This window comes from Pteropus vampyrus, unplaced genomic scaffold (assembly GCF_000151845.1).
Source record: "Pteropus vampyrus isolate Shadow unplaced genomic scaffold, Pvam_2.0 Scaffold100, whole genome shotgun sequence".
Classification (NCBI taxonomy): Eukaryota; Metazoa; Chordata; class Mammalia; order Chiroptera; family Pteropodidae; genus Pteropus; species Pteropus vampyrus.
Window position 1 is genome coordinate 3353323 of NW_011888881.1, and position 26560 is coordinate 3379882.

General features: G+C 57.9%; 4 protein-coding genes across 9 annotated transcripts; all 4 read left to right on the top strand.

Annotated features, from left to right (window-relative positions):
- The first annotated feature begins 521 nt into the window (after nt 1–521).
- ZMYND10 (zinc finger MYND-type containing 10) lies at nt 522–4899 on the top strand. 2 transcript variants are annotated; one of them, XM_011364691.2, is made up of 12 exons: nt 525–888; nt 1150–1258; nt 2184–2300; nt 2426–2479; nt 2600–2734; nt 2817–2905; nt 2997–3097; nt 3437–3609; nt 3849–3974; nt 4050–4171; nt 4293–4418; nt 4507–4899. In XM_011364691.2, exons 1-12 carry the CDS (start codon nt 797–799, stop codon nt 4580–4582), a joined length of 1320 nt encoding a protein of 439 aa, XP_011362993.1. In that variant the 5' UTR covers nt 525–796; the 3' UTR covers nt 4583–4899. The 2 variants fall into 2 exon arrangements, with proteins under 2 accessions (XP_011362994.1, XP_011362993.1); XM_011364692.2 differs by lacking the exon at nt 2184–2300 and having other exon boundaries at nt 522–888.
- Nucleotides 4900–5054: 155 nt separating this feature from the next.
- RASSF1 (Ras association domain family member 1) lies at nt 5055–17557 on the top strand. Of its 2 annotated transcripts, XM_011364694.2 has the most exons (8): nt 5055–5471; nt 7375–7481; nt 11371–11475; nt 11668–11965; nt 12082–12197; nt 12859–14835; nt 16006–16126; nt 16294–17557. In XM_011364694.2, exons 1-6 carry the CDS (start codon nt 5222–5224, stop codon nt 13003–13005), a joined length of 1023 nt encoding a protein of 340 aa, XP_011362996.1. In that variant the 5' UTR covers nt 5055–5221; the 3' UTR covers nt 13006–14835; nt 16006–16126; nt 16294–17557. The 2 variants fall into 2 exon arrangements, with proteins under 2 accessions (XP_011362996.1, XP_011362995.2); XM_011364693.2 differs by lacking the exons at nt 5055–5471; nt 7375–7481; nt 16006–16126; nt 16294–17557 and adding an exon at nt 7856–8232 and having other exon boundaries at nt 12859–13798.
- TUSC2 (tumor suppressor candidate 2) lies at nt 14614–17559 on the top strand. The gene is made up of 3 exons (XM_011364695.2): nt 14614–14885; nt 16006–16126; nt 16294–17559. Exons 1-3 carry the CDS (start codon nt 14740–14742, stop codon nt 16357–16359), a joined length of 333 nt encoding a protein of 110 aa, XP_011362997.1. The 5' UTR covers nt 14614–14739; the 3' UTR covers nt 16360–17559.
- Nucleotides 17560–19625: 2066 nt separating this feature from the next.
- HYAL2 (hyaluronoglucosaminidase 2) lies at nt 19626–24705 on the top strand. Of its 4 annotated transcripts, none has more exons than XM_011364699.2 (4): nt 19626–19817; nt 21942–22918; nt 23427–23516; nt 23964–24705. In XM_011364699.2, the coding sequence occupies exons 2-4, from the start codon at nt 21992–21994 to the stop codon at nt 24372–24374; spliced, it is 1428 nt and encodes a 475-aa protein (XP_011363001.1). In that variant the 5' UTR covers nt 19626–19817; nt 21942–21991; the 3' UTR covers nt 24375–24705. The 4 variants fall into 4 exon arrangements, with proteins under 4 accessions (XP_011363001.1, XP_011363003.1, XP_011362998.1 ...); XM_011364701.2 differs by lacking the exon at nt 19626–19817 and adding an exon at nt 20716–20909; XM_011364696.2 differs by lacking the exon at nt 19626–19817 and adding an exon at nt 20985–21117.
- The last annotated feature ends 1855 nt before the right edge of the window (nt 24706–26560 follow it).

Below are 26560 nucleotides of genomic sequence, written 5' to 3' on the forward strand. Positions count from 1 at the left end.
TGAGGAATCCAAGGGAGGCCCATGGGGGCTGGAACATCAGAGGCAAGGGGGAGAGGGGCAAGGAACAAAGTCCCGAGGTAGGAGAAGGAGCAAAAGCCTGATACTGCAGAGCTGCTGGTGAGATAGTATTTTGAGGGCCACAGGCAGCCATAGTCACCCTCATGCGAGGGAGTAATGTCTCGTGTACACTTTTAAAGGACTCCAGCTGCTCAGGAGGATCAGGAGTGGAAATGAGTCCAGTAAAAGGGCTCAGTACTGACCTCACGCGAGGTGATGGCAGCCTGGACTAGGATGCAGAGAAGTTGTGGGCCCCGCGCAGTATTTGAGGGGTCCTGCCAACAGGTGGAGCTGAGTGCGAGAAATACTGGAAGGAGGAAGCCAAGCCCCAGGCGGGGGGCCGGGATAGAGGAACTGCTGGAAGAGCTGGTGGGGGCGGGGCGACTTGACGTCCGTCCCAGAAAAAACCCTAGGCCACGGGAGTTGGCACTCGGGAGACGTGAAAGCCGCAGCCGGTTGTGAGGGAGAAAATTCCGGGAATCCGAATAGAGTTGCTGCCCGCAGCCCTGCAGGCTAGGCCCACCTGGCGGTGCAACCCCTGAGCGGGCCGCGGGGAGGAGCACTGCGCAGGCGCCGAGCTAGCCGTTTCCATGGCGGCGAGAACACGCATCTCAACCGCTGCACAACGGACGTGCGGGACACCGTTGTGCTCCAGTGTGCCGGCACCCCCGCCTCGGCGCCCGCTGCTGCCGGGAGTCAACCGAACCCCGCCTTCTCGCTCTCTGTCCCCGGCCCCGACATGGGCGATCTGGAGCTGCTGCTGCCCGGGGAAACTGAAGTGCTGGTGCGGGAACTGTGCAGCTTCTCGCTGCGCGAGATGGGCTCTGGAAGGTGAGGCAGCTGGATCAAGGGACAGGCGGAGTCATGGGGTCAGAGTCTTTGAGTGGGGGGAGTCCTGACATTGGAAGGAGGAGTTGCCCAGTGTGGAGGGGCCCGCAGGTGGGGAGGTAAAACTCTCCGAGATAGGGGTATGTGGTCTTGAGCCACCTCTGGCCCCTCAGGATCAGGTTAAGCCTCAATGGGACCCAGCCCCCACCCCACTCCTACTGCACCCATGTGTACCCAAATGCACACACACACCCTCTGGGGCAGGTGGAACCAGCAGCATGAGAACCTGGAGAAACTGAACATGCAGGCCATCCTTGATGCCACAGCCAGCCAGGGTGAGCCCATCCAGGAGCTGCTGGTAACCCATAGAAAGGTATGCTGGGAGTCACAAGCAGGGTTCTTGCCTTCACGCCAACACCCCACCCCACCACTCTACCCTTCAAGAGCACCCTGGGTGCCTGCTCTTCCCTCCAGCTGGTATACCTGTCCTCCCCAAAGGAGGAGTATGTTAAACATTTGCTTTTGTATCCCTGTTGGATATGACCGTGGCATGCCAGGCCAGGTGCAGATCGTGGGTTGACTAGGGCGATAGTCATGAATCATAGAACAACCTGACCTATAGGTGAGGGCCCAAGTTCCTGAATAGACTGTCAGGCTGGAGGGGGCCCCCCCCCCACTGAAGTGGGGGTGGGGCTTTGGCATGGAAGGAGGCAGCCTTCCTACAGAGAGAGAGAGAGAGAGAGAGAGAGAGAGAGAGAAAGAGAGAGAGAGAAAGAGAGAGAGAGAGAGAGGAGTTAGAAACCAGGGATTGGCTTAGTTGGAACATGAGCCAGGAGGTGGCACCAACAGATGACCTGAGATATCACTTGACATGGGGGTTTCTCATCAAGGAAAAGGTAGAGCCCCCTTCTGGGGGATGCACTAAGAAGAGGGCACTGTGAAGAGCCTGGGTAAGGGTGAGGATAAGGCATACAAGAGCCTTGGAAGGCCAGAGGACAGGGACAAGAGGGAGGGCATAAGCAGGAGAGCTAGCCTGAGGGGGAGCAAGGCAGCCTGGAGACAAGGCAAGGGCCAGTCTCAGGAATCGTGGGAGATGTCCCCACATAGATGTTGAGGACAGCTGGAAATGAAGGTCAGGGTGCAGGAGAGAGGTCAGGAAGATACTCATGGGGTGTAGGAGAGTCTAGGGGCCCAGGAGAGTTTGAGGAGAGCTGGGCTATGCTGAGCCAGGGATAGGAGAGTTGCCAGGCCAAGGTAAGCCCACGTCATCCCTCCTATCCTGTCCCCTCCCCTCAAAGATCCCAACGCTGGTGGAGGAGCTGATCGCAGTGGAGATGTGGAAGCAGAAGGTGTTCCCTGTGCTGTGCAGGCTAGAGGACTTCAAGCCCCAGAACACTTTTCCTATATATATGGTGGTGAGCTGGGCCCCTGGACCACACCCTGCCCACTCTTTCAGAGGGCCTTGGACTAGAGAGGATAGCTGGTAGTCCCTATCCCTCCATCAGCATCCCTGGACCCTGTTCTCTGCTTTATGTGCTAGGTACACCACGAGGCCTCCATCATCAACCTCCTAGAGACAGTGTTCTTCCACAAGGTGAGGCGTCGGTCCTGCCCAGTGGCTACTGCCCCAGGCCGGGCCCTGGTGACAAAGTGGGGTTATGCTTTGGGGTGGGGTGCATCAGAGACAGAATGCTTCCCTTCTGCCTGCCCCCAGGAGGTGTGTGAGTCAGCAGAGGACACGGTCTTGGACCTGGTGGACTACTGCCACCGCAAACTGACAATATTGGTGGCCCGCAGTGGCCACAGTGGTTCCCCCGAGGAGGAGTTGCAGTACAGCACCCCCATGAAGGTAGGCTGAGGTTCCCTGGGGCTGGCAAGGGCTAGACCCAAGAAGCCACGCCCCCCAGGCCTGAGCACCATGTGCCCCCCAGGAGCTGCAGAAGCAGGCAGAGCTGATGGAATTTGAGATCGCGCTGAAGGCACTCTCAGTGCTGCGCTACATCACAGACTGCGTGGACAGGTGGGCCATCCTGCCAGCCTGAGACCTGAAGGGGAGGGCTGAGAGCCTGGGCCTGTTGCTTCTGCTCACCCGTCTCCACCTCTGTCCCTAGCCTTTCCCTGAGCACCCTGAGCCGCATGCTCAGCACCCACAACCTGCCCTGCCTCCTGGTGGAACTGCTGGAGCACAGTCCCTGGAGCCGGCGGGAAGGAGGTAAGGCCCTTCTCCACCTGCCTAAGCCCCAGCTCTCTGCTTCCAGGACATCTCCAGGATGAGTGACGGTCGGTAACTTGCACACCAGCAGATAAACTCTGCCCCCTAGCCCACATCGGACACCAGGATACCTCACCCAGAGTGGGCCAGACCTGGGCTCTGCAGCAAGCAAGGCCCATGTGCTCACTAGAGGACTCACTATGCCCTGGAGCAAGCGCTACCAGAGTCTGGGCAAGTCCTGTGCCCAGGCAATGATCAGTTCCCCAGCCCACATGGCCACTCAAAGAGCATGCAATGTCTGCCCCCAGGAGGCAATGGTATGCTGGTTCCTCTCCCCAGGCAAGCTGCAGCAATTTGAGGGTGGCCGTTGGCAGACAGTGGCCCCCTCAGAGCAGCAAAAGCTGAGCAAGTTGGACGGACAGGTGTGGATCGCCCTATACAACCTGCTGCTGAGCCCTGAGGCCCGGGCCCGCTACTGCCTCACAAGCTTTGCCAAAGGACAGCTACTCAAGGTGGGAACTCCTCCCACACCGTCCCCACAGCCCCAGCTCTGCCCCACCTCACCACTGCTGCTTATCTTTGTCCACCTACCTCTGCCCCAGGCCTGTTTCCAGACCTCAGGCCTCAGGTAATGTGGCAGCTAGTGGGACACGGGCCCCGCAGGCACCCTCAATCCAGCCCAGCCCCTCTCCGTTCCTTGACCTTCTGATCAGTACCACTTCACAATGGCCTCTCCTGGACACTCTTGCAGCTTCGAGCCTTCCTCACAGACACACTGCTCGACCAGCTGCCCAACCTGGCAGACCTACAGGGTTTCCTGGCCCGCCTGGCCCTGACCGAACCCCACCCCCCTAAGAAGGACCTGGTGTTGGAACAGGTAGGCACTGGGAAGTTATTTGCTCAGGACCACTTTGCCAGCTCCTCCCTGTCACTCTCCACTTCTCTCCCCCAGATCCCAGAAATCTGGGAACGGCTCGAGCGAGAGAACAGAGGCAAGTGGCAGGCGATTGCCAAGCATCAGCTGCAGCATGTATTCAGCCCCTCGGAGCAGGACCTGCGGCTGCAGGCGCGAAGGTGAGGTCTGCCGAGCTGGCACACAGGGTGGAAGGGATGCAGAAGGCATGGATGTGGGTAGGGGTGCTCCCGCGCTCCCCCCAACCAAGCCCAGCCAGGCCTTCCTGACCCCTTTTCCCAGGTGGGCTGAGACCTACAAGATAGATGTGCTAGAGGCAGTGGCTCCAGAGCGGCCCCGCTGTGCCCACTGCAGCGCAGAGGCCTCCAAGCGCTGCTCACGATGCCAGAATGAGTGGTATTGCTGCAGGTGAGGGTATCCTAGGACCTTGGGTCCTTAAGCATCACTCCCACACCCCCCACAAGCACTTTATCCTCACCCGCCCACTTGCCTGCAGGGAGTGCCAAGTCAAGCACTGGGTGAAGCATGGAAAGACTTGCGTCCTGGCAGCCCAGGGTGACAGAGCAAAGTGAAAGCGGCCGCGCCTGAGGGCTGATTACCCATGCCATACAACCCAGTCAGAGTGTGCCCCTGAACCTCAAGATCTCAGCCTGGCCTCTGCAAGAGCCGCAGCCACCCACCCAGATGGTGAGCTTAGCAGACGGGTGGAGCTGCTGCCCCATCTCCGCCGGCAAAGCGCTCTCGCTTCCTGCCCCAACCTGTGGATGGGCTTAGGGCGCTGGCTGCCTCAGTTGGGGCAGGAGTCAACGGCAAGGGCGAGGGTGACGAGGGTGACGGCCGGATGTGGGGACCCTCTTCCTCTTGCACAGTAAAGCTGGTCTCCAGAACACGCCTGTCTCCGCGTGACCCTTTGCGTTCGTCGTTAGGGGGAGGGGAGTTGCTCGCGGGATAAAGGAAGGGAAGGAAAGAAGGGCGGGGACTCCGCAAGAGTCCCCCGCCGCCGCCCCCGCTGCCCCACTCCGCCCGCGGGCTGACACAGCCTGGGCGCCCAGGTTTCCATTGCGCCGCTCTCCTAGGCGCTCTCCCAGGCGCTCTCCCGCCGCTCTGCCTGGATCTCCAGGGCGGCGCCGCATTGGGGCCCGCCCCGCGGTCCCTCCCGCCCCGCTCTGGCTCGAGCTCAGAGCCGGCCGGAGCCTGGGTCCGACCGGGCCATGTCCGCTGAACCTGAGCTCATTGAGCTGCGCGAACTGGCACCTGTGCGGCGCGCCGGCCCGGGTCGCACCCGACTGGAGCGTGCTAACGCGCTGCGCATCGCGCCGGGCACAGCACGCCACCCCACAAGGCAGCCGGTCCCGGGCCGCGGCCACCGCTTCCAGCCTGCGGGGCCGACGACGCACACGTGGTGCGACCTCTGCGGCGACTTCATCTGGGGCGTCGTGCGCAAGGGTCTGCAGTGCGCGCGTGAGTAGCGGCCCCACGCGCTGGTCAGAGCGAAACGGGTGGTCAAGGGGCAGCACGGGTCAAGTTGCAATGAAGAGGGCCGGCGGGGAAGGCCCCTGAGGACCAAGTCCTTTACCTTTGTCCCATCGTGGGAGAGATTGCGGGCATATGTTTTACATCCTTGCTGCGCCCCACCTGCGTCTGGGACACAGCTGGGCAGAGGCAGTTAGTTGCCTGTGGATAACAAGGTGCTGATTCAAGTTTCTTATGTTTAAAGTGCCTTGGCTCTTTCTGAGAAAGGCTTTGTGCCTACCAGTCTCTGAGTCCATATTCCCAGGCCTGCCCCTTCCCAAAGATTCACTCACCATGTCCCCTTCCAGAATCCCTAGGATGGGAATTTACCCACTAATGGGAGGGGGCCTGGAAAAAGAACCTTGGGTGGTCGCCCTGCAAGCAGAAATTTTATTGAGTCTTTATGTAGCAAATATCACAGACCCAGTCAATCAGGTGCTAAAACATGAAAACACAGCCGCCCACATGCCAGCGGTCCTTCTGCCTTCCTGGGAATCAACAGCAAGCAGAGGATGCTCTCCCACTTGGCTCCAGACCAGCTAAAATCACTTGGGATGCTTTTACAGCCCTCCAAACCCCTATGCCTGGCCTGTATCTCAGACCTGTTGAATCAGAAACTAGGAGTGTATCAGCGATTTTTAAAAACATTCTCCTAATGTGCAGCCTGGGTTGAGAATCATTGCTCTGGCCCATTTAAGAACTTGGGGAAGGTGTCCCAGGCCTGTCTGTATGTGTGTGGAGACCCTCTCATCCAGTACACGAGTCTCCTGAATCCAGCTGGGAGGAGACTCTGGAGATGTGACAGAATACAAAGTATGAACAACGGCTAGGACATCGCAGTGTTCCCCAGAAATAAAGTGGCTAAAGAGATGAAAAACAGGATAATTTGGGTGTGTGTCAGAGGCAGAAACAAGGAAGGTATAAAGGATGTGTTTTTTGTTTTTGTGTTTTTTTGGCCTCAAACAACTGGGAGAATAGTGGTAATTTTTGCTGAGATGAGGAACTCTGGTGAGGATTGGGTGAGATGGAAAAAAATGAGTTAAATTTTGGCCATGTTGGGTTGAAATGTCTATTAGACATCGAGAAGATACATACAGGATTTGATCTGAAGAGGGAGGTCAGTGATGGAAGCCTTAGATCGGGGGTAGGTGAGTGTACACGGAGCAGGGCAGTGAATAAGACTGAGCCTCTGTGACACTCCGCCATTATATTTGGGAGTGAAGACAGAATCGAAGGGGCTGAGCAGGAGCTGCCAGGAGGTAGGAGGGAAAACCGGGGTCGTGGGGGCCCGTGGGAACCAAGGGGAGCAGCATAAAACGTTGCTGAGGCGGTGAGGATGGAGAAGGGGCCGCCGGATTTGGCATTGCGCAGGTTGCTGAGGACCTGGACCAGGGCAGTTTCCTGGAGGGAGAGGCAAGCCCGACTGAATCTGCTAGAAGAGAGTGAAGGCAAGAAATTGAGTGCATGTAGACCAGTGTTGATAAGTTTTGGTATGAGGAGAGTTGAGACATAACTAGAGGGGGACATTGATTAAAATGTTTTTTTCCCCTTCAAGGGTGGAGGGAGGGGGCAGACAATGCGGAAGGGGGAAGTTCTGCGAGAGGCGATATAGCTCCAACTGCTGAGTAGGCCAGGATCCCTAGCCGCCTGAGGCCTTCCCTCCAGTTTCCAGACGCGGGGGACGAACATTAGACTTTGTGTAGCGGTGGGCGGTAAGGGGGCCGGAAATAAGGCCGATCATGCAGAGCCCGGCGGGCAACGTCCTTCACCCCCGGGCTTCTCTTCCGTCCCTGGGACGCTTCCCCGAGCTGGAGCTGGGGCTCCTCCGCCTCATAGCCAGGCCTCTCTGCAGATTGCAAATTCACGTGCCACTACCGTTGCCGCGCACTCGTCTGCCTGGACTGCTGCGGGCCCCGGGACCTGGGCTGGGAACCGGCGCTGGAGCGGGACACAAACGTGGTGAGCGCGGGGCCGGGGTTTGGGGGGTAAGAGTGAGGCAGAGACGCGCACACGAGCGCGCCACATCGCAGGCAATGCCTAGATCCGCTCGGCATGAAGCGCAATGAGCGTTCTAACAGCGGATTTACCCGCAGCAGAATGACTAACTCTGCGCGCGGGCTCGAACGGGTGCCGGGGGTGCTGCCTCCGCGCGGACTGCCCCAATCGTCCTGGGTCGGCGCCCACGCCATGTCCACTCGGTCCAACATTCTCTTCCGGTCCTGCGGCCACGCTGGTGCACATGCGCACACCCTCCGACTTGTTCCCAAGGGAGGCGGGGCCTGCGGGCGGAGCGGAGCTGAGCTGCCTGGGCGATGAGATCATTCCCAAAGGCGAGGCGCGTGTGGCCCCGCCCCTCAAAGTTCCTCCCCCAATGAGACCAGAGCTAGAGCCTGCTGGCTACATTTCAGTGCTAACGGTTGCAGCAGTGACACGGGTTTTGGCGCACGCGCACTCTGGCAAGTGCGCACGCGCAGGCGCACGCGCGTCTGGGGCGGTGGTTGGAGACTACCGGCGCACCGAGGTCCGGCTGCTGGCTGGCGGGCGAGCGGGCGCGGCGATGGGTGAGGTAGACGCGGGGACGCCCTCCTTCGAGATGACCTGGAGCAGCACGACAAGCAGTGGTTACTGCAGCCAGGAGGACTCGGACTCGGAGCTCGAGCAGTACTTTACGGCGCGTACTTCGCTAGTGCGCCGGCCGCGCAGGGACCAGGTGGGGACCGGGAGTTGGGGGCGGTGGATTGGGGGCGGTTGCTGGGACCCCGCCCCTCCCCGGTAAGTTCCTGTATGGAGAGTTTGTGGGCAGCCCCACGCTCCGGTCAGCATGGATCCCGGGCCAGCCCGTGGAACCATGTGTCGGTCTGTCTCTAAGCGCGTCAGTACTGGGTGCCGAGGCGTTGCTCTCTCCGTCACGCACCGGTTGAACCAGGGGAAGCGGCTACGTGGCTTGAGGTAGACCAGGGACAGGCATTATCCACCTATGACTAAAGCTGACTGCGCAGTCTGGACTAGCACCTCGATTTCCGCGTTTGGGCGCTCCCACCCGCTCTGGGAGACCAGGAGAAGGAAGTGGAGGGGGAGGAGTCCTCGCCGGGAATTGAGAAGTTTTTTAGGAGGGAAGCGAAGGAAGGTCCACACCCCTCCTTACGCACTCCTGGATGGAGCCAGCCGAGTCCCCACTTCTTGCCGGTCCTGGCTTGTCACCAGCTGCTGGAATGTGGCGAATTCTGATCTCCATTCCGGAGTGGACCTGGAGTGCTCGCTTCAGCAGCACATATAATAAAATTGGAGTGGATCTGGAGAAAGGAGATTTGGGAATGGATGGGAAGGAGGCCTTGTTTTGGACCGTAAACGTCTAGAAGCTCTTTATCCACAAGAGATTGGGAAAGCTCGATTGCAAAATGCCTGCCGAGGGGGTCAAGAGAGATAGGAGTTACTAATCCAGGACTATAAGGAGAAGCTGTGTCTCTTGGAGTCTCCTAGATGTCCCCATTAGCAGAGACGTCTGTGCTGTGTGCCATGAGTGTGACCACCAAGCTCAGATAACTAACTTCTGGAGTTGGTACACTTCAGGGGAACACCCTGGCCAGAGCATTAGGAAAGAGAGCCGGGGACTACGAAGCATAGTATATCCGGCAGCAATGGGACAGAATTCCTCACATGAACCAAGAAGAGGGAGTTTTAGATGAAAAGTTTATACCTCAAAGTCCAGCCCAGAGCTTGGATGCAAGGTTTGAGTTTGGATCCCTAGCCTGTCTCTATGCCACTCAGGCCTGAGCCGTTTTCCATTATCGAAAGGTGAGAAAACAAGACACTAATCGATTGAAAAGGAGGCTGTGGAGTCCCAAGTCGTAAATAAAATAAAACCATCAGTCACTATGGACAGTGGCAGAGTGGAGAGTGAATTGCTACCGTGCAGGAGACAGGAAAGTCCACGGTCCTGCTGTGCATCCCTCTGGGATGGTTGTTGGAATCCTCCTCCACAGTCAGCTTTGGAAATGGAAAAAGAAACCCTTCCTCCTCTAGAGTCCTGACAGGACAGTGCAGACCTCCCGTCTAGGTCTCTTGTTTTATGAATAAAGATGCCGAGGGAGGTTCACCTGGTGAAGGAATGGGGCTGGAACTGAGGTCACTGCATCCCAGTCCAGGGCCCCTGGATTACTTGGGAAAGGGAGAAGAAGCAAGTTTTCTCATTCCCAGGCTGGAGCTCAGAGCCATCACATGGAAGGGGAATAAGTTGGTGCCATCCAGGTGCCCACCCTGTTCTGTAAACAGAATTCTCATTCTTCTTGCTCTGGCCCTAGAATCTGTTCAGCTTTCCTTTTGCCCCTAGCATCATCCCTCCCATCCTGGCACTTTTCACTGGGACACTCCTTCCTGTCCCAAGCTCTCTCCTTGGTCCTGAACAAACATATCCACCCTTTATTCTCAGGGTCCAGCCCCCATTTTCCTCCCTAGAACCCACATTTTCCAGAGCCCACACCATCTGTTCTTACTAGCCTTATGGGGTTTCCCACTGTTCCCACCAAGGTTTTGCTAGAGTTTTCACTTCTCAGTGCTCTTCTCCATCCAAGAGGCCTTTGGAAATTTGGGGAAGCAAATAGGCTTCAGTTCCCACTCCTCCCCCAATACCTTTTTCCTGTGGTGCCCCAGCCTTAGTCTTCAGCCCCATGTACTTGCTGGCTGCTGAATAGCAGTGCGTTCTAGGTGAAGAGCATACTGCTAAAAGGCTGTGGACTTCACCCTACGTCCTTATCTGTCTTCCCTGTTTGTCCCCATCAGATGGTTTCAGATGGGAGCTCCAGAGCAACAGTCGAGGAGAAGCTTGGCTGTCCTGGGCTCAGAGCTGGTCACGAGGTTATAATACAGGAAACCTTCTGATGGGAACTCCCTTTGGACTTGGGACAAGGCATTGGTCCTCACACTGATCTCAGCTGTGTCTGTGACACTTCCATTCCAACTAGGGCCTATCTGACGTCAACAGGAAGTAAGGCTGGTGAAAGAAAGTTAATTGAGAGCCCTGGCTGCCCTAGTGCATACTCCACCCTTCTGACAAGAACCCAGTTCCTGGAGGGGCAGGGGAGAGACTGAGTGGTGGAGCTAAAATCTTTGCTATGAACATCCAGACAATGGGGAGGAGGTGCAGAAGCCTACCTGCTTGGCGCTTGTGGGACAGGCTCTCCAAGAGACTGCCTGTGCACCTCTGGCAGATTGGAACCTGGCCTGAAGCTACCTTTTGTGCAGCTTGGGTCAGGATCAAATGGCATGCCACAGTGGTTTACTTACTATGTCTGAGACATGCAGGGCTGGCCCCAAGCCCTCCACCAGGACCGTTGTAGAGGTTGCCCTTCCTCTCCTGCCCACAGATAGCTGGGCTCCTGGTGTGCACCAGTCCTCACACCTCTCACTCTGCAGTGGGTCCATGGCCCTTCGCCAGGGCAGAATGGCAGAGTGGGCTGCCTTCTCCAGAACATACCCTGACCCCACCCTGACATTAGGCTGTGTAATTGAGAGGTAGTTTTACTGTAAACCAAGAGTCCCTCCTCAGCATCCCCTATCGTTTTCTGGCCTCTGGCCTCGTGCCTTTAGTTGCCTAGGTTTTAAGGCACCTGTAGGGCCCCACCTAGAGAGAAGCCAAATGATTCTGCCTTTGCTGTCTCCATCCGTAGTGTGCAGAACCAGTGATGGATCCTTCTCATCAGATCTTGAGCTTTGTTGTCAGTTTCCAAAGGCTGCCCCAGAAGTCATTTTTTTGGAGTGGCCCACCTGGGCTCACCTCTCTGCCTGTGTCATGCATTGAAGTGGGATAGGTTTCTTAAGGGCCCTGTGTCCGTGCTGACCCATCTTTCAGGATGAACCTGTGGAGTGGGACATACCTGACCTTTCTCAGGCTGAGATTGAGCAGAAGGTCAAGGAGTACAATGGCCAAATCAACAGCAACCTCTTCATGAGCCTGGTGAGTTGACTGCCTGGGAAGGGGATGTGGGGTGAGGCGGGAATCCAGCTGTGTGCCTGATGCCCAAAGGGTCGCAGCTGAGGTATTCTTGGGTGGACCCAAGCAGTGATTTATTCAAGTCCTAGTGGACTGCTGGTGCCCAGTTCTGTTCCTTCTCACCTGGAACCTAGTCATGGTTCGGTTTCTCTTCAGAACAAAGACGGCTCCTACACAGGCTTCATTAAGGTTCAGCTGAAGTTGGTGCGCCCTGTCTCGGTGCCCTCCAGCAAGAAGGCACCCACGTTGCAGGATGCCCGACGGGGCCCAGCGCGGGGTCCAGCTGTGAGGCGCCGCACCTCCTTCTACCTGCCCAAGGATGCTGTCAAGCACCTTCATGTGTTGTCACGCACACGGGCAAGAGAGGTCATCGAGGCCCTGCTGCGCAAGTTCTTGGTGGTGGATGACCCCCGCAAGTTTGCGCTTTTTGAGCGAGCTGAGCGCCATGGCCAAGGTGGGCTTCCTACCCGACCCCACCATGTGTGAGGATACATATGCATGCAGCTGCGTATGCAAGGGGGCTGGGCCTGACCCTAACCAAACACTCCCTTCTCCCTGCCTGGCCTTCAGTGTACCTCCGGAAGCTGTCAGATGATGAGCAGCCCCTGCGGCTACGGCTCCTTGCAGGGCCTAGTGAGAAAGCTCTAAGCTTTGTCCTGAAAGAGAATGACTCTGGGGAGGTGAACGTGAGTACACAGCTCTTCTTCGTTTCTTGGTTGTCACTGGGCAGGGCTGGTGAGTTACAGCTACAGTAAGGCTTGGAGGAAGAATAGGGCTGGAGGACAAGCCCTGCAAAGCCTCTCCAGGAGCGTGTGAACTTTGTGGCTAAAGCGAAGGCTTCCTGGCCACTCATGCCAAGGTCTAGGGCTTGTCCCAAAAAGCCAGGAAGAACTATGTTGGCACTCTGCTCTGTCCCATTGTGGAAAGTTCTCAGGAGATACAGGAGTCCATCTGAAGGTATGGTGATCCAGGCCAGATCAAAGCCACATGGATGAACCCAGATGGTCATGGAGGCTCCCAGTCAGACATTAGGACTTTTTACCTGGAAGCCATCTGGCTTTCAGGTATTGGGTCTATGGAGTGAGATTAGACTCAGAGTGTGGGAATGACCTGTCCACAAGTAGCTGGGAACGTGCGGTTTGGCTGCCTGTTCACTAGGTGACTGCCCTACTTTGTAAGACCCATCTTCTATATGGACTGGGTGGGAATCCTAGGACAGACCATTCCAGCAAGAACCTGACATTAGAAAGCCCAGTCCTAGCTGTGTGACCATGATGCTCTGGTCTTCTCTGGGGAGGGTCTGCTGGCCATGCCTACTACAGTTTGTGTCACCCCTTCGTGCTACAGTGGGATGCCTTCAGCATGCCTGAACTACACAACTTCCTCCGCATCCTGCAGCGGGAGGAAGAGGAACACCTCCGGCAGATCCTGCAGAAGTACTCCTTTTGCCGCCAGAAGATCCAGGAGGCCCTGCATGCCTGCCCCCTGGGGTGACCTCTTGTACCCCTAGGTGGAAGGAAGAGAGTAGGCAGCGCCAAGGGCGTGCTGTGTGAGTGTGACAGGGCCCGTGTGGCCTGAGGAATGAGTGTGCATGGAGGGGAAATGAGCCCAAAGAACAGTGAAGGAGCTGGTCCCCTGTGTCCACCAGTGGGTGTAGCAGAGCGTGGTTCTGCACCCTTCTGCCCATCACGTACTGGGTTGGTGGGCCAGGGTTGCCCTGGGAAGCTGCTCCAGGCTTGCAGCAGGGTTAGAGCAGACAGAAGTCTCCTTAATTCATATCTCAGATGCGAGAATCTTGGAGACCCTACAAACAGTATAGGGTCGTGTTTGTAAGGATGAAGATCCTCATCTATGGGGAAAGGTTGTATGTTTTGGGTCTTGGATGGGGTCACAGGATAGCCCTATCAGAGCCAAGGGTGAGTGTTTAAGGTAAGGCAAGCATCGTGGAAGAGTCTAGATTTTCCTTTACAGTACCCTCTGGCTCCACACACACCCTGGGGTCAGGGAGCGCTGGCTTACAGTGCAGCAACAGTGCCTCAGTGCCTCTTCCAAGGAGGATGTCCCTGGGCCGGGGTCTGTGAGTGTGAGCACTGGCCCAGGTCTGTGCCTTGTTTGCCAGTCAAAGCCAGGGTCTTTACTTCAGGTATTTTTGATGATGCGAGTGAATGTATGTAACATTTTGTGGCCTCAGCTGAATGCCTCCTGTAGGAAAAGGGGTGGGGGGGTGACATCATCAAGACCTGGGCCCTGAAAAGATTTGGCTGAATAAAAATTTAAGAATCTCCTACTTTTGGACTCTTCATTATGGGCCCTCAGCTTGTTGCCCCTCATATCAGTAGCTGCCAAGGGTGATGGACAGGCTCACAGAACACCTTTTCAAGGTCACCATGGAACCAATTTATGAAGGATGTTCGGTACTGATATGTACTCAGTCATAAGTCAGCACCCTGGGGCTCAGGTCTTGGTGTGAGCAAGAATATCAGCTGCAGCTAATGCTTAGGGAAACCACACACCTCGCAAGCTGTGGGAGGCGCTTCACTAAATACTTGAGCTACTGTGAACCAGACACTGCTCACGGCACCAAAGGTACAGCTATCCATTCTTGCCATCATGAAGCATATCTTCTGGTGGTTTTGGGAACACTGAATTGGAAGTTTTTCAGACTTGAATGTAGTTATATGACATTTGGCCAATTCCTTAATTTTCCTTACGTTCGGTTTCTCCACATCTGACAGTAGTGATCTCAAAAATGGTGTGGGAATAGAATGAGGCGAGATATGCACTGCGTGGCCTGGCCTGGGATCAGGCCTCAAAATGCTGTTTTGGGGAACCCTGGTGGTTGGGCAGTCCCGCTGGATCTGACCTTCGGAATACGGAGACACGCCAAAGAAGCCAGCAGGACTAGCCACTGTTTTCCTGGGTGGGAGCTGCCGCAGCTGGAGAGAGCGTGGCCTGCCGGGACCTGACATCTCGCAGTGCGTGCTGGGATGCCTAGCGTCTGAGGGCGGCTATTGGTTCCGCTCTGCAGACCGACGAGAGAAGCAACCAATCGAAAGGGGCAGCGTGCGAAGCGTACGGAAGCGGAAATGAGGTTTCCGTGGAGACAGCGGAGCCTGCGGAAGACGGCGGCGGCACCTGCGAGGGGAGGCCGAAGCAGGGTATGGCGACGCCGACGGCCCTGTGAGAGCGAAGCGGCCGCGGGGTCCGCCATGAGCCGGCGGCCCTGACATGGGCGCCAGCGGCTCCAAAGCTCGGGGCCTGTGGCCCTTCGCCTCGGCGGCGGGGGGCGGCGGTCCGGAGGCGGCGGTCGCAGAGCAAGCTTTGGTGCGTCCGCGAGGCCGAGTCGTACCCCCCTTCGTATTCACGCGCCGCGGGTAAGGGCGTGGGTTCCTCCCGTGGGAAGACAGGCTAGCGGCTAGGCTCCCCGCGTTGTCGGTAGCTTCCGCCGCCGTATCCCTTGCACCCGAGTTAGGACCACTCCCATACTTCGGGCTCGCATTGGAGTAAGGGATGTGGAAAGCCGGGCAGTTGGTTCCTGGCGTCCTGGCTACTCTTAAGGTCTCCCTGGGAGAAGAGTGGGCCTGTAGCTTGTCCCTGGGCAGGCAGCTTTATGCACGGTAAAGCTAAGAGGGCCTCTCCGCGACTTCAGGACCTCTTCCTTTCATCCCTTCCAACCCAGCCTGCAAGTTGAAGCCTCCTAGCCTTCCTCTCCCCCAGCTCTTTTGAGAGAATGACCCTTTGTTTTGGCTGTTTTTGTTCCCTACAATGGCGAGGAAAGGGGCTGGGAAAGCAGGAATGGGCCCCAGTGTTGGGGATGTGACCTAGGGGAAAAGGCCCTCACCCAGATGTGTTGTTCTCCAGATCTGGAGCTCGGACCTCCCCCGCTATTCCCCAGGGGTCCAGACAAGAGCACTAGATTGGTCTGGCCCTGGTGTTCCCTTGGGGACTGGTACTCAAGTGATGCTAGCGTTTTGGCTGTAGATCCTCGGGAAGTCCAACAGTGGCAGTTTGGCTGCACTAGCTACCTGGGGGGCATGAGGAGGATGCAGCCTTTTTTCCTTTAGGCTCCCTCCTAGCTCAGGCTACCTCAGGCTTTGGCCCTGGGCCAGCAGTGGCTTCTGGAATGAGACCAACATGCTCATGCCACCATCCTGCTGACTAGATATCGTGGGTGAAGGTAGGGGCCTGATGTTGGAATGGCTATTGCTGAACAAACTAGCGATGAGCACTGGTCTTGGCTGCCTGCACAATGTACTCTGGTATAGCCTCTCTTCTTGGAGTCTGACAGAGTAGCACTGGCCACCACCCCACTCCTCGCTTCTAGTAGAATCCAGACCTTAAACGAGAGATTCTGCAGACATATTATCTTCTCTTTCTCCCACCAAGGTTGTTTCTCCCCATTTGAGGGTGGGTACACTTCCTGGTGGTCTGTGGCATTTGCCATGACCAGATGTGAGACTCCAGCCCAGCCTGTTCCCCTCTCTTTCTACACAGCTCCATGTTCTATGATGAGGATGGGGACCTGGCTCATGAATTCTATGAGGAGACAATCGTCACCAAGAACGGGCAGAAGCGGGCCAAGCTGAGGCGGGTACATAAGAACCTGATCCCTCAGGTGAGGGGCTGGGCACTGGTCATAGAGCCTATGTCGAGTGTGAGGTAGACCTAGGTGGGGTCTCCTGTCATGGTGGGAGCTCTTGGGGGAGGAACTGGGAGGAACAGGAAGGCTTCCTGGAATATGGGCACTGAGATGGCCCTCACTAGCCTCTGTTTCCATGGCAGGGCATCGTGAAGCTGGATCCCCCCCGCATCCACGTGGATTTCCCTGTGATCCTCTATGAGGTGTGAGCCTAGGGGGTGGCAGGCATAAGCACCCCCTGCCTCAGGAAGAAACCCCCAGGTTCAAGGTGTGGCTTCCTTTGAGGAATCTAGGCTGAAGCCACATCCTGAATAAACTCCTTTGGCCTGGAACCTTCCTTCAGCTGTGAGCAGGGCAGTCCTGCATTGTCGGTCAGGTGCTGGTTTGTATGCAGACAAGAGATGGCTGGCTGGTGGCTGGCGAGGGCTAATAGTGGTGTTACCAGCCCATCTTCCCCAGCAGTCCAACGAGGAGTGTGGCAGGGCATACAATGATTGGGAATGCCTGGTTCCTGTGCCCTTGCCTGATCTGCTTTCTTCCAAGCTTGCCTAGGGCCCAGCCCTGCTAGGGGCTACAGCACTTTACAAGTAAGGTCTGCCTTCTTCCAGCCCCTGGGCTGTGGGAGCTGTACACAAGTAGGAACTTCCTTTCCCTCACTTCCTTCACCCTTTTGTTGGAGCATTTCAGCCGTTTGCTACCTCGATTCCTCCTCTGTTGGACAGAGGCTGGGGGCAACGCAAGCCTGATTCTTCCTGCCTACCTGCCATGTGTTCCCACCCCCAGATGGATGGACAGTTTGTTGGCTATTAATAGGAGTGGGGACTGGTGTGGGAGGTTTCTCCCCACCCAGGACTGGGCTGATCCCTCCCCTCTGCAACTAGTTGTGTCCCTTGTCATCCTTCCCCCCATCCCACCCCCCAGTTGCGAGAGTAGAGGATGGGATGAGGAAGGGCTATGGATGCCTGTGCCTATGGGGAGTTGCCCCTAAGCCACTTACTCCATCTAGTCCCCCTTGTCTTTGCACCAGCCCCGCACCCCCACTGGGAGGAGACCATCTGCCACCCTGTGGTGAGGGACAATACCCTAGGACTGGTGCCAGTAACTCTGAGGAGCCCCGCCACCCCTTCCCCTACAGTGTGCCCCTCTCTGCAGGATCAGTCAAGGGAATGTACCAGAGCCAGAAAGGAGAGAACCACCATAAAAGGAATACTTAAAATGTGAAAGTTTGTAAATAGTCTAGTCCATGATGTTGTTGGGGCAGAGTCTGATTTCTACATAGAAATGACTTTTTTTAAATTCTTTACTGTGCTTCAAGAGTGTGGAAAATGGTATGGGGAGGGTGGCCCCCAATCTAGGAAGGCTGTCGTGTTATTTGTTCAGTTTCAATAAAATTATTTGTAGACCCTGCATACAAGAGTGGCATCCTCTGGGGCTATAACACCCAGTGGGGCTGCCTCCCCACCTGGGCTCAGTAGGTAGGCCTGGGCCCAAGACTCTGGTGGCCTCCTATTGCCAGCAAGACCCAGGGTAAGCCTGAGCCCAGCCTGTGGCTATCCCAGCCATGACCAGCAGGTGGCAGTGTATTCACATAGATCTCACCACAGGGCCACTCAGGATGGAGGGCCATTCCTCTATTGTGTTCAGTAGGTGGGGACCCATAGGACTGGAAAGTCTTGGGCTGCTTCATTAGTAGTTAGCCCCACCTTCTTAATTTGAGGTGAGAGTATGATCTCAGATAGGTCAGGAACATCTGTCCTGCCCCCAGCAGTGCCAGCTGCCCCACATGAGGTCGTAGCTTAAGCCCTATGGACCTCCAAGGCCCAGCCTTAGGTGGACAGCAGCCAGATGGGTACCACCATGCCCTTGATCTACTGCCAGGCTCTGCAGCCCAAACCCAGCAGCCTTCTCCCAGGGCTTCCTGCAGACACCACCAGGAGACGGCTTGGGCCTTCTGTTCCAGCAGGAAAAGCTCAACCACCCCATACTTTCTCTGTTCCCTCCCACCTGCCTTCTCACTTGTAGCTGGCCCCCTGTGGACATTTGGCCTATACATCTCAGGGTCTGCTATAAGGTTGGTTCAGGCCCAGCCTTTGGCCATTAGCCCAACTCCCAGTTAGGGAGGAGGGAGTTCGAGGCCACAGGCTTCTGGGTCTGGGGAATTGGGCTGCCAGTCTTTTGGAGGCTTAAACCGTCAAGTCCAGAGCAGGATCACACTATGCAGCCTGGATTTACAGTTCTTTGGGCACCTGCCCATTTTCCCAATAAGATGCTAGACATAAGGCCCCATCATCCTCCACTGTCCCGCCTACTGACTGCCCCGGGGCCAGGGTTCTGCCATGCCAGATGGTATCCCATCTCCCATCACCACTGTCCCAGTGTGGGGGAACTCCCTGTGCTGGGCCTGCCCCAGCTGACCCCAAAGCTGGAAACAATGGGGGTCAGAGCACTGCTTCCCCACTCCCTCCCACTGGGCTGTGCTCACTTCCTTCCTGCTGGCTGCCTGAGGAAGTGGCCCTGCCCTGGGACAGTCTGGTCTGGCCTTTGTTTCCCTAGGGGCCACCACCCTTGGAGCTTCCAAAGCCAGTGTCTCTTGTGGAGCCAGCATAATGGTACAGGGACACACACACACACACACACACACACCCCATGCAATGTCCTGGACTCCTTTGTCCTCAGGGACAGACTCCAGGGTTCATGTCCAAGCCCCCAATCCTACACAGCCTCTGCTGGGAGTGGCCCTGGGCATCAGTGGGACAGTACAGTAAGAAAGGCAGGGTAGGCTCAAGTGATTTGAGAATGTACAGGTTTGTCTGCACCTCTGAAGGGGTCTGCTGGGACCCTGTTATGGCCTCAGAGCCAGCTGCATTATGGGCACCCCCCTCCCACAGGAACATACCCCTTTCCTTACTCATGTTGTAGGAGCCCCCAGCTCTACAGAGTCTCAGTGAAATCCACCCAGGAATGTCCTCTGGAAGTAGAGTACTCTACAGAACCCTCCCAGCCCCTGCCCCACCCCCAGAGTCACACACATCAACATAACCACTTGATTACACTTGGGATATTTCCACTCTCAGTGGGAAAAAAATTGACTCAGCTCCTGTAATTTCTCCTAACCCCCACCCCCCACCGGCTGGTTCCCTTCTTCATCACCTGCTTAAGGGGATCATCAGTCAATCATCTCCCCAGTAGCTTGACTCCCCAAAACATCACCACTGGGGGCCCCTCCACTCACACTACTGCATTTGAGGATGGGCCTCAACCTCAAGGGAAAAGAGCTTTCAATGTTAAGAAAGCTGCCAGCATGGGAGAGGCTGGCACCTGAGCCAGCTCCCACAGCCTTCGTGTCACCTGGCCCAGTTCACCCTGGCTAGGATCTACTGGGGGAAGGGTGGGGAGGGCAGCCAGCCAACAGGGCATACCGGAGGGAAATAGGGTCAAGGCGGTCCCCTCCCCCGCGCCGTTCCTGGCCCTTTCCTCTCCGAGGGGCAGCAGGAAGTGAGGAGAAAGGGCTGGGGTGGGAGGCGGGAGCGGGTGGGAGGGGATGGGGTTTATCAAGTCGCCAGCGGGCTGCCCGACGGGCAGCAGCTGGCGCTAGTAGCTTGGCTGGAGAGGCTACCCTGGGAAGGAGGAGGCCGCCGACCTCCTGGGCCGACGGACTCCCACACAGGTGAGCCCAGCACAGACAACTGGTCTGCACCCCCGCCCCCCATAGGTGCGCTCACAGCAGCGCTCCCTCCCTCCCTCTCCTCCCCTGCGTGCCAGTGGCGAATGGGCCGGCGGTGCAGACGCGCGCCCTTCGGGGAACTGAGCCCCGCATGGGAAGCGGATCTAGGAAGAGGAAAGGAGATCTCGCCCCAGTCCATATGCAAGCCTGCTCTCCAGGGGGGTGAAAGGGTTCAGGATACCGGGTGGAAGCCCGAGGTTGCCCCTCTGGCCGAGCCCGCTTTCTCCGCGGTCCCACCAGGAATTTCTGCGAGGGTGGCAGCCTCCTCAGAGGTGAAGGCAAGCTTTGGGAGCTCTCACAGCCCACCCCCCGCGCCTGAAACCGGGCTGGAGGGAACGGGAGTCCAGGGATTGGCCTGTCCCTGGTGTAGGTCTAGGGTTGGGGGATGCCCTACCCGCAGGGCCCTCTGGGCTTACCGGCCCCCAGCTGACTGGCCACGCTGCGACCCACAGCTCCTGTTGTCAAGACAACCACTGCCTCCGCCCAGCCCTGAAAGGGCTAAGAGGCAGGCGCTCGGCTCCCTCCCCCAGTCAAGCAGGGGGCGGGGTGCCCCTTCAGACCCTGGACGGGGGAGGGAAGCCCTGATCCGTAGGTGTCAGGACATTACTGTCCCGGGAGGCTGGAGATCGGCACTGGTCACCGTCCCCATTTTCACACAAAATGGCCCCAGGGCTGGGGGCTACACTCCGGGATAACGAGCCAGATCCGCGGCTGCCCTTAGCCAAGGCTTTGAGGGTTCACAGCACCTCCTTACGGCCGGACGGGAGAATGCCACCTCCGTTTTCCCCCTCCTCCATCCCGGTCTTCTATGCTTTCCCTTTAAAGGGGCTGGCCGCGCCGCGGAGCAGGGAGGACTGTACCACCGGCCGCAGGCTGCGTGGGGGGGGTAGAATCTCGGGCTGACTGGCGCTGGTGGCTGAGACTACAGAGAAAGCCCCGTTCGGTGGGGCCTCACGGTCCTAGATGGATGGCCACGTTCCTTGGCGGAGGATCTGGGGACCCTGGAGCCCGAAACGCGGCATTGGCGGCTAGAAAGTGAGGCACACCTTCCCACCCGACCGCAAGTCCTGCCCCGGGCCCGCCTCCGCACTGGATTCTTAAAGGGTCCGCGGGCCAGGGGGCGGGCCCAGCAGAGGCGCCGAGCCGGGGCCGAACCGGGGCCGTGCCTGGGCGAGTGGCCGGAGTGGGCTGGGCCGGGGATGGCGGTGGCTATGGCGCGGGCCCCGGCGGCACCCCGCGCGAGGTGAGGGCAGGCGGTGCAAACCTGGCGGCTTTCTTCCCGTGAGCTGGGTTCGGAACCCGTAGGGAAGCAGCCCAGGGACCCCACCCCCACCGCGCCGAGCTCAGGCCCCACGTGCAGAGCGGAGGCGGGGTCCTGCACAAAGGCCAGGCGGAGTGAGCTTTATCCCCACCGCCTGGCGTCGGGCGCGCGCATTCCGGTGGCTGTAGTGGGAAGGGCCGGTCGGCCGGCGCCGCCGTGGGAGGTCCGCTGCCCCTTTGTCCCTGCGGGGCTTCTACCAAGCTTCAGAGAGTGTCTGCGCTCGAGACAGACCTGACAGCCTCACTCTTCTGCCTGGCGGGTGCTATACTAGCTCCCCCGCTGTGTTCCAGCTTGCTAGCCGCAGCATGAGCTGTGCCCTGCCTTACCCAAATGCTGTCGTTTCTCTGGACCAAGAGTTCCTCACCGGGTACAGAGTGGGCCTCGGGTTCCGGGCTTTCTGAAACCGTGCGCTGGGTAGTATGCAGGCATGCGTGTGTCTCTGGTCAGCGAGTCTATAGCTTAATCCATGCAGTTCTCAGGTCCACAGACCTAACAGAGATCCCTTCTCAGCCATGGGCCACCTGCTCCAAGAAGGAGCCCTGTGCTCCTGCCAGTGAGTTCCCAGGGTGTCTTGCCTGCCCCTCGGTCGCCCGTGGTCTCTCAGACGTGTTACAGCTATGTAACAGGTCTGAAGAGCCCTCAGCACAGTGCCCCACACAGCATGGGCTTTGGGAGTGTGACTGGGTTTGGGATATGCACTTCCAGGATTCTCTAGACTGACTTGCTTTCTCCCACCCTTTCCTCAGTTCCTGAGCTGGTGCCAGGCAGGTGACACCGTCTTCTTGCAGCCCCCAGCATGTGGGCAGGCCTGAGCCCTGCCGTCACACTGGCCCTGGTGTTGGCGGTGGCATGGGCCACGGAGCTCAAGCCCACGGCACCACCCATCTTCACAGGCCGGCCCTTTGTGGTAGCATGGGACGTGCCCACGCAAGACTGCGGCCCACGCCTCAAGGTGCCACTGGACCCAGAGGAAAAAGCCTTTGACGTGCAGGCCTCACCAAATGAGGGTTTTGTGAACCAGAACATCACCATCTTCTACCGGGATCGGCTAGGCCTGTATCCACATTTCGATTCGGCAGGGAGGTCTGTGCATGGTGGCGTGCCACAGAATGGTAGCCTCTGGGCACACCTGAAGATGCTGCAGGAACATGTGGAGCACTACATTAGGAGACAGGAGCCCGCGGGGCTGGCAGTCATCGACTGGGAGGACTGGCGGCCTGTGTGGGTGCGCAACTGGCAGGACAAGGACGTGTACCGCCAGTCGTCACGCCAGTTGGTAGCCAGCCGCCACCCTGACTGGCCGTCAGACCGCGTGGTCAAGCAGGCTCAGTACGAGTTTGAGTTTGCTGCTCGGCAGTTCATGCTGGAGACACTGCGCTTTGTCAAGGCAGTTCGGCCTCGCCACCTCTGGGGCTTCTACCTCTTCCCCGACTGTTACAACCACGACTATGTACAGAACTGGGAGACCTATACAGGCCGCTGCCCTGATGTGGAGGTCTCCCGAAACGACCAGCTGGCCTGGCTGTGGGCCGAGAGCACGGCCCTCTTCCCCTCTGTCTACCTGGATGAGACCCTCGCTTCCACCGCCCATGGCCGCAACTTTGTCAGCTTCCGTGTTCAGGAGGCCCTTCGTGTGGCTCGCACCCACCACGCCAACCATGCGCTCCCCGTCTACGTCTTCACGCGACCCACCTACAGCCGCAGTCTCACGGGCCTTAGCGAGGTATGTGCCTCCCAGGGCCTTGCCTTCCTCAGGGACCGCCGCAGGTTTGAGTTAGCAGGGGGCCTCCTGCCCCGCAATCTACTGGCTACTCTATGTCCCTTCACCTCAGTCCCTTCACTTTGTGAAAGCACGATGTCATCATCTTCACTTTGTGGATAAGAATATTGAGGCTCTGAGATGCTGAAAAATTTGCCCAAAGCATGCCAGCAAATCCTCGGCAGAGATAGGACCTGAGCCTAAGCATTCTGACTTTGGAGCCTGTCCTGGTGGATACATCCTAGGACCAAGTGTGCCCTTGGCTTGGGAGAGATACACCAGGGCCCAAGGTCGGGGTGGAAATGGCTTAAACATTTAAGGAGAAAGTGAAACGGAGCCTCAGCCGGAGGGGGAGAGGGGCAGGACCAGGCTGGGGGTTCAGCAAGTCAGAACAGGCTGGGACCTGCCCACCCTATCTGTCCTCCTCTCCTGTATCTCGGTCCTTCCCAGTGACCAGCCCCTTCCCACACAGATGGATCTCATCTCCACCATTGGCGAGAGTGCCGCCCTGGGTGCAGCCGGTGTCATCCTTTGGGGCGACGCAGGGTTCACCACCAGTGCGGTAAGTAAGACCCACCCAGCCTACAGGGTCTGCAGAGTCTTCAGGGACAGCCAGAGAGTTAGGGCTTTTGGATGCCAGCCTCAAGGTGGGCAAACCTAGTCTGGCCCCCTTGTATGTTTCCCACCCAAATCATCCCTGGTCTCAACAGAGAAGACGCGGCCCCCACCCTGCTCCCAAGAAAGGGGACATGCTGTCCTGAACAGCTGTTGAGTTCTGTCCTTCCCTGCCTGCCCTGCTGGGCTCCAGTCTCTGTCCCCAGCTGTTCTCAGTAGGAGCAGGGACAGTGAGGGCTCAGGCACACGTGCGCATGTACGTGTGTGTGACTCCCCCCTGAGTCACAGCCCTCTACTGGGGGCTACATGTGTGTGTCACCGCAGTGTGGACAGAGTTTCCATCTTGGTCTGTGGGCCGAGGCAGCTGACCCTGATCCCTGGCCTCTGCCCCCAGGAGACCTGCCAGTACCTCAAGGATTACCTGACGCAGCTGCTGATCCCCTACGTAGTCAACGTGTCGTGGGCTGCCCAGTATTGCAGCTGGGCCCAGTGCCATGGCCACGGGCGCTGCGTGCGCCGCGACCCCAGCGCCAATACCTTTCTCCACCTCAGTGCCAGCAGCTTCCGCCTAGTGCCTACCCATGTACCTGGTGAGCCCCAGCTACGACCAGAGGGCGAGCTGAGCTGGGCCGACCGTGACCACCTGCAGAAGCACTTTCGCTGCCAGTGCTACTTAGGCTGGGGTGGCGAACAATGCCAGTGGGACCATAGGCGGGCAGCTGGGGGTGCCGATGGGGCCTGGGCTGGGCCCCACCTCACCAGCCTGCTTGCTGTGGCAGCCCTAGCCTTCACCTGGACTTTGTAGGGCTCTCTCACCTGGCTGCCAGGCAAGCTGGCCTCTGCCACAAGGACTCTGCCAGGCATGTAGGAGCCTGCAAAGAAGGGGTGGACAAACTGGAGTCTGGAGGGGGCAGAGCCCCCTGGGATGCCCAGTAAGGCGTCCATGCCAGCTCTCACCACGCCCCCCTGTTCTAAGGGGGAGGGGCAGTCCCCGAGGGGGCCCCTTCTTTTCCTGTCAGAGAGGAAGAAGAGTATGGACGGGGAGGACCTGACCCTGCTCCCCTGCCCCTGGATAGTTTATTATTATTATTTTGGGGTCTCTTTTGTAAATTAAGTATAAAACAACTGCTTCCGTGCTTGGACTGTCTGCACCTGGGCCAGGGCACGTGCGAGAGATTTCTGTGCCCTCCATGAGGTTTGAGCCCAGCTCTGTCCCTGGGTGTCCCTGTCCAGCTCTTTGCTGGGGACTTCTCATCTGTAAATGTGTCCACTGGGATTTGGGAGCCTGGAGCTGCCCACTCTGCAGCTGTCCTGATGGGGCAGGGGCCACCAGGACTGGAGGGTCTCACGTGCCACCCCAACGCCAAGGGCCTTACTTTCTCCATATTGATTGGAATGTAGTTCGGCCTAACCGTCTGTGAGGGGTGGGACTCACTGTGCTTCTCCTACTGGCCCATGGAGCCCCAGCTGGGCCAGTGCCAGCCACCTCACCTTGCCCACCCAAGGAGAAGGGAAGAAGAGGATGTTTGATCTTTCCTGGCTAGGCAAGTCGCCAGACCACCCCTCCCTGCTGTTTCCACAGGCAAGGGCGTCTCCTCCACTCCCTACTCCCAAGGGTGGTGGACTCCAGCCACCTCTCCCCCCTGAGTCACAGCCCTCTACTGGGTATGGTCGGAAGAGGCAAGCAGGGGATTGGGGTGTGAATTCTAGGGTCCAGTCCCCATCCCACTGCAGATACATGATGGGGCAAAAGGAAAGCATCATGAGCCTGGGAGCAGACATTTTAAGAGGTCAGCCTTAAGAAGTCTCCTATACATAGAATATGATTTGTCCCTGGTTACCCCAGGGGAGAGAAGTGGCAGCCAGAGCAGTCAGACTAGCTCTGCCCTGCTTCACGCCCCTGCACCTGAAGGGAGTTACCCTGGGTGGGTCTCTGCCCTGCCTCTTAACCATCACACTCACACCTGGGTGTCCCTGTCCAGTGATGACTCAGCCCTGCCCTCAGGACACACTGGCTCTGGGGGAGACAGGCTCAAGAAACAGCTGAGTGTTGAGGAGGGCAGCCAGCCACAAGGACTCTGGAGAGGTATCTTGGCGAAAGTGCTTTCTATGAGTTTTGAGAGGTAAGGAGGTGGCTCGATGCTAGGAGCAAGCAGGCACAGAGGCTGGAGGAAGCCACACTCAGCTAGGACTCAGTAGGAGTCTGGGCTGAGGCTGGGGGTCTGCTGCAGGCCGAAGAGGGAGGGACAGCCCCGGAGCAGCACGAGACCTAACCACCAGAGGGTAGTGACTGTCCTGCCTGTTCAGTGACCGCATGGAACACACACCTGCCAGCGCTGGGCTCACTGCTGGGGATGCGTCCGTGAACCACACCAACAAAGACCCCCGTCCCTGTGGACACAGTGTAGAAGGAGATGCACCCTACACGTGAAGATGACAGTGGAGGGTGCTCCCCAGAGAGGCACGCAGGTGCGGGGATGGCGTGGTTGGGGGAGCAGAGCCTGCAGAAGCAAGTCCCTCCAGATCGATGTCCATTCAGGTTGTAAAGCAATTCCTCATCCGCCTAGCTGGTGATGGCAAAGAAGGGTGAAGGGCCGGGTGGTTTCCCCGGGAGGGCAATATCAATTCACGTTGAGGAGGGTCCCCAGGTGGAAGGTTTCCCAAGTGTTTGTGGCGGTGGTGGGGAGACAGCCTGCTGGAAAGAAGATTCAGATGTTGGCCAGTAAGACCATGAGACAATGGAGCCAAAATAAGGAGGGCGGCTGTGACCCACACATAGCACATCTGTGAGCTACCAAACCCACATCTGTAACCTCCCAACACACAGGTGATGAAGGCATACCCGTGGCCTCACCGACATGGCTGGGACCTTTCCCATCTAGCTATGACCCTTACATACCCATAACCCCCTATGTACAAAGCTGTGACCTGCACCCCGCCAGCTGTGATCCCTCCAATCCTGTGACTACCTCTTATCACTTCCTGAAGGGA

Excerpts from the sequence above, each read along its gene's own strand:
- ZMYND10 (XM_011364691.2), top strand. The coding sequence starts at position 797 with ATGGGCGATCTGGAGCTGCTGCTGCCCGGGGAAACTGAAGTGCTGGTG. Across the intron at positions 2,480-2,599 it reads AGACAGTGTTCTTCCACAAG|GAGGTGTGTGAGTCAGCAGA; the intron begins GTGAGGCGTCGG and ends GCCTGCCCCCAG. Across the intron at positions 2,906-2,996 it reads ATCACAGACTGCGTGGACAG|CCTTTCCCTGAGCACCCTGA; the intron begins GTGGGCCATCCT and ends CTCTGTCCCTAG.
- RASSF1 (XM_011364694.2), top strand. The coding sequence starts at position 5,222 with ATGTCCGCTGAACCTGAGCTCATTGAGCTGCGCGAACTGGCACCTGTG. Across the intron at positions 5,472-7,374 it reads CAAGGGTCTGCAGTGCGCGC|ATTGCAAATTCACGTGCCAC; the intron begins GTGAGTAGCGGC and ends GCCTCTCTGCAG. Across the intron at positions 11,476-11,667 it reads GCAACCTCTTCATGAGCCTG|AACAAAGACGGCTCCTACAC; the intron begins GTGAGTTGACTG and ends GTTTCTCTTCAG.
- TUSC2 (XM_011364695.2), top strand. The coding sequence starts at position 14,740 with ATGGGCGCCAGCGGCTCCAAAGCTCGGGGCCTGTGGCCCTTCGCCTCG. Across the intron at positions 14,886-16,005 it reads TTCGTATTCACGCGCCGCGG|CTCCATGTTCTATGATGAGG; the intron begins GTAAGGGCGTGG and ends CTTTCTACACAG. Across the intron at positions 16,127-16,293 it reads ATAAGAACCTGATCCCTCAG|GGCATCGTGAAGCTGGATCC; the intron begins GTGAGGGGCTGG and ends TTTCCATGGCAG.
- HYAL2 (XM_011364699.2), top strand. The coding sequence starts at position 21,992 with ATGTGGGCAGGCCTGAGCCCTGCCGTCACACTGGCCCTGGTGTTGGCG. Across the intron at positions 22,919-23,426 it reads GTCTCACGGGCCTTAGCGAG|ATGGATCTCATCTCCACCAT; the intron begins GTATGTGCCTCC and ends CTTCCCACACAG. Across the intron at positions 23,517-23,963 it reads CAGGGTTCACCACCAGTGCG|GAGACCTGCCAGTACCTCAA; the intron begins GTAAGTAAGACC and ends CTCTGCCCCCAG.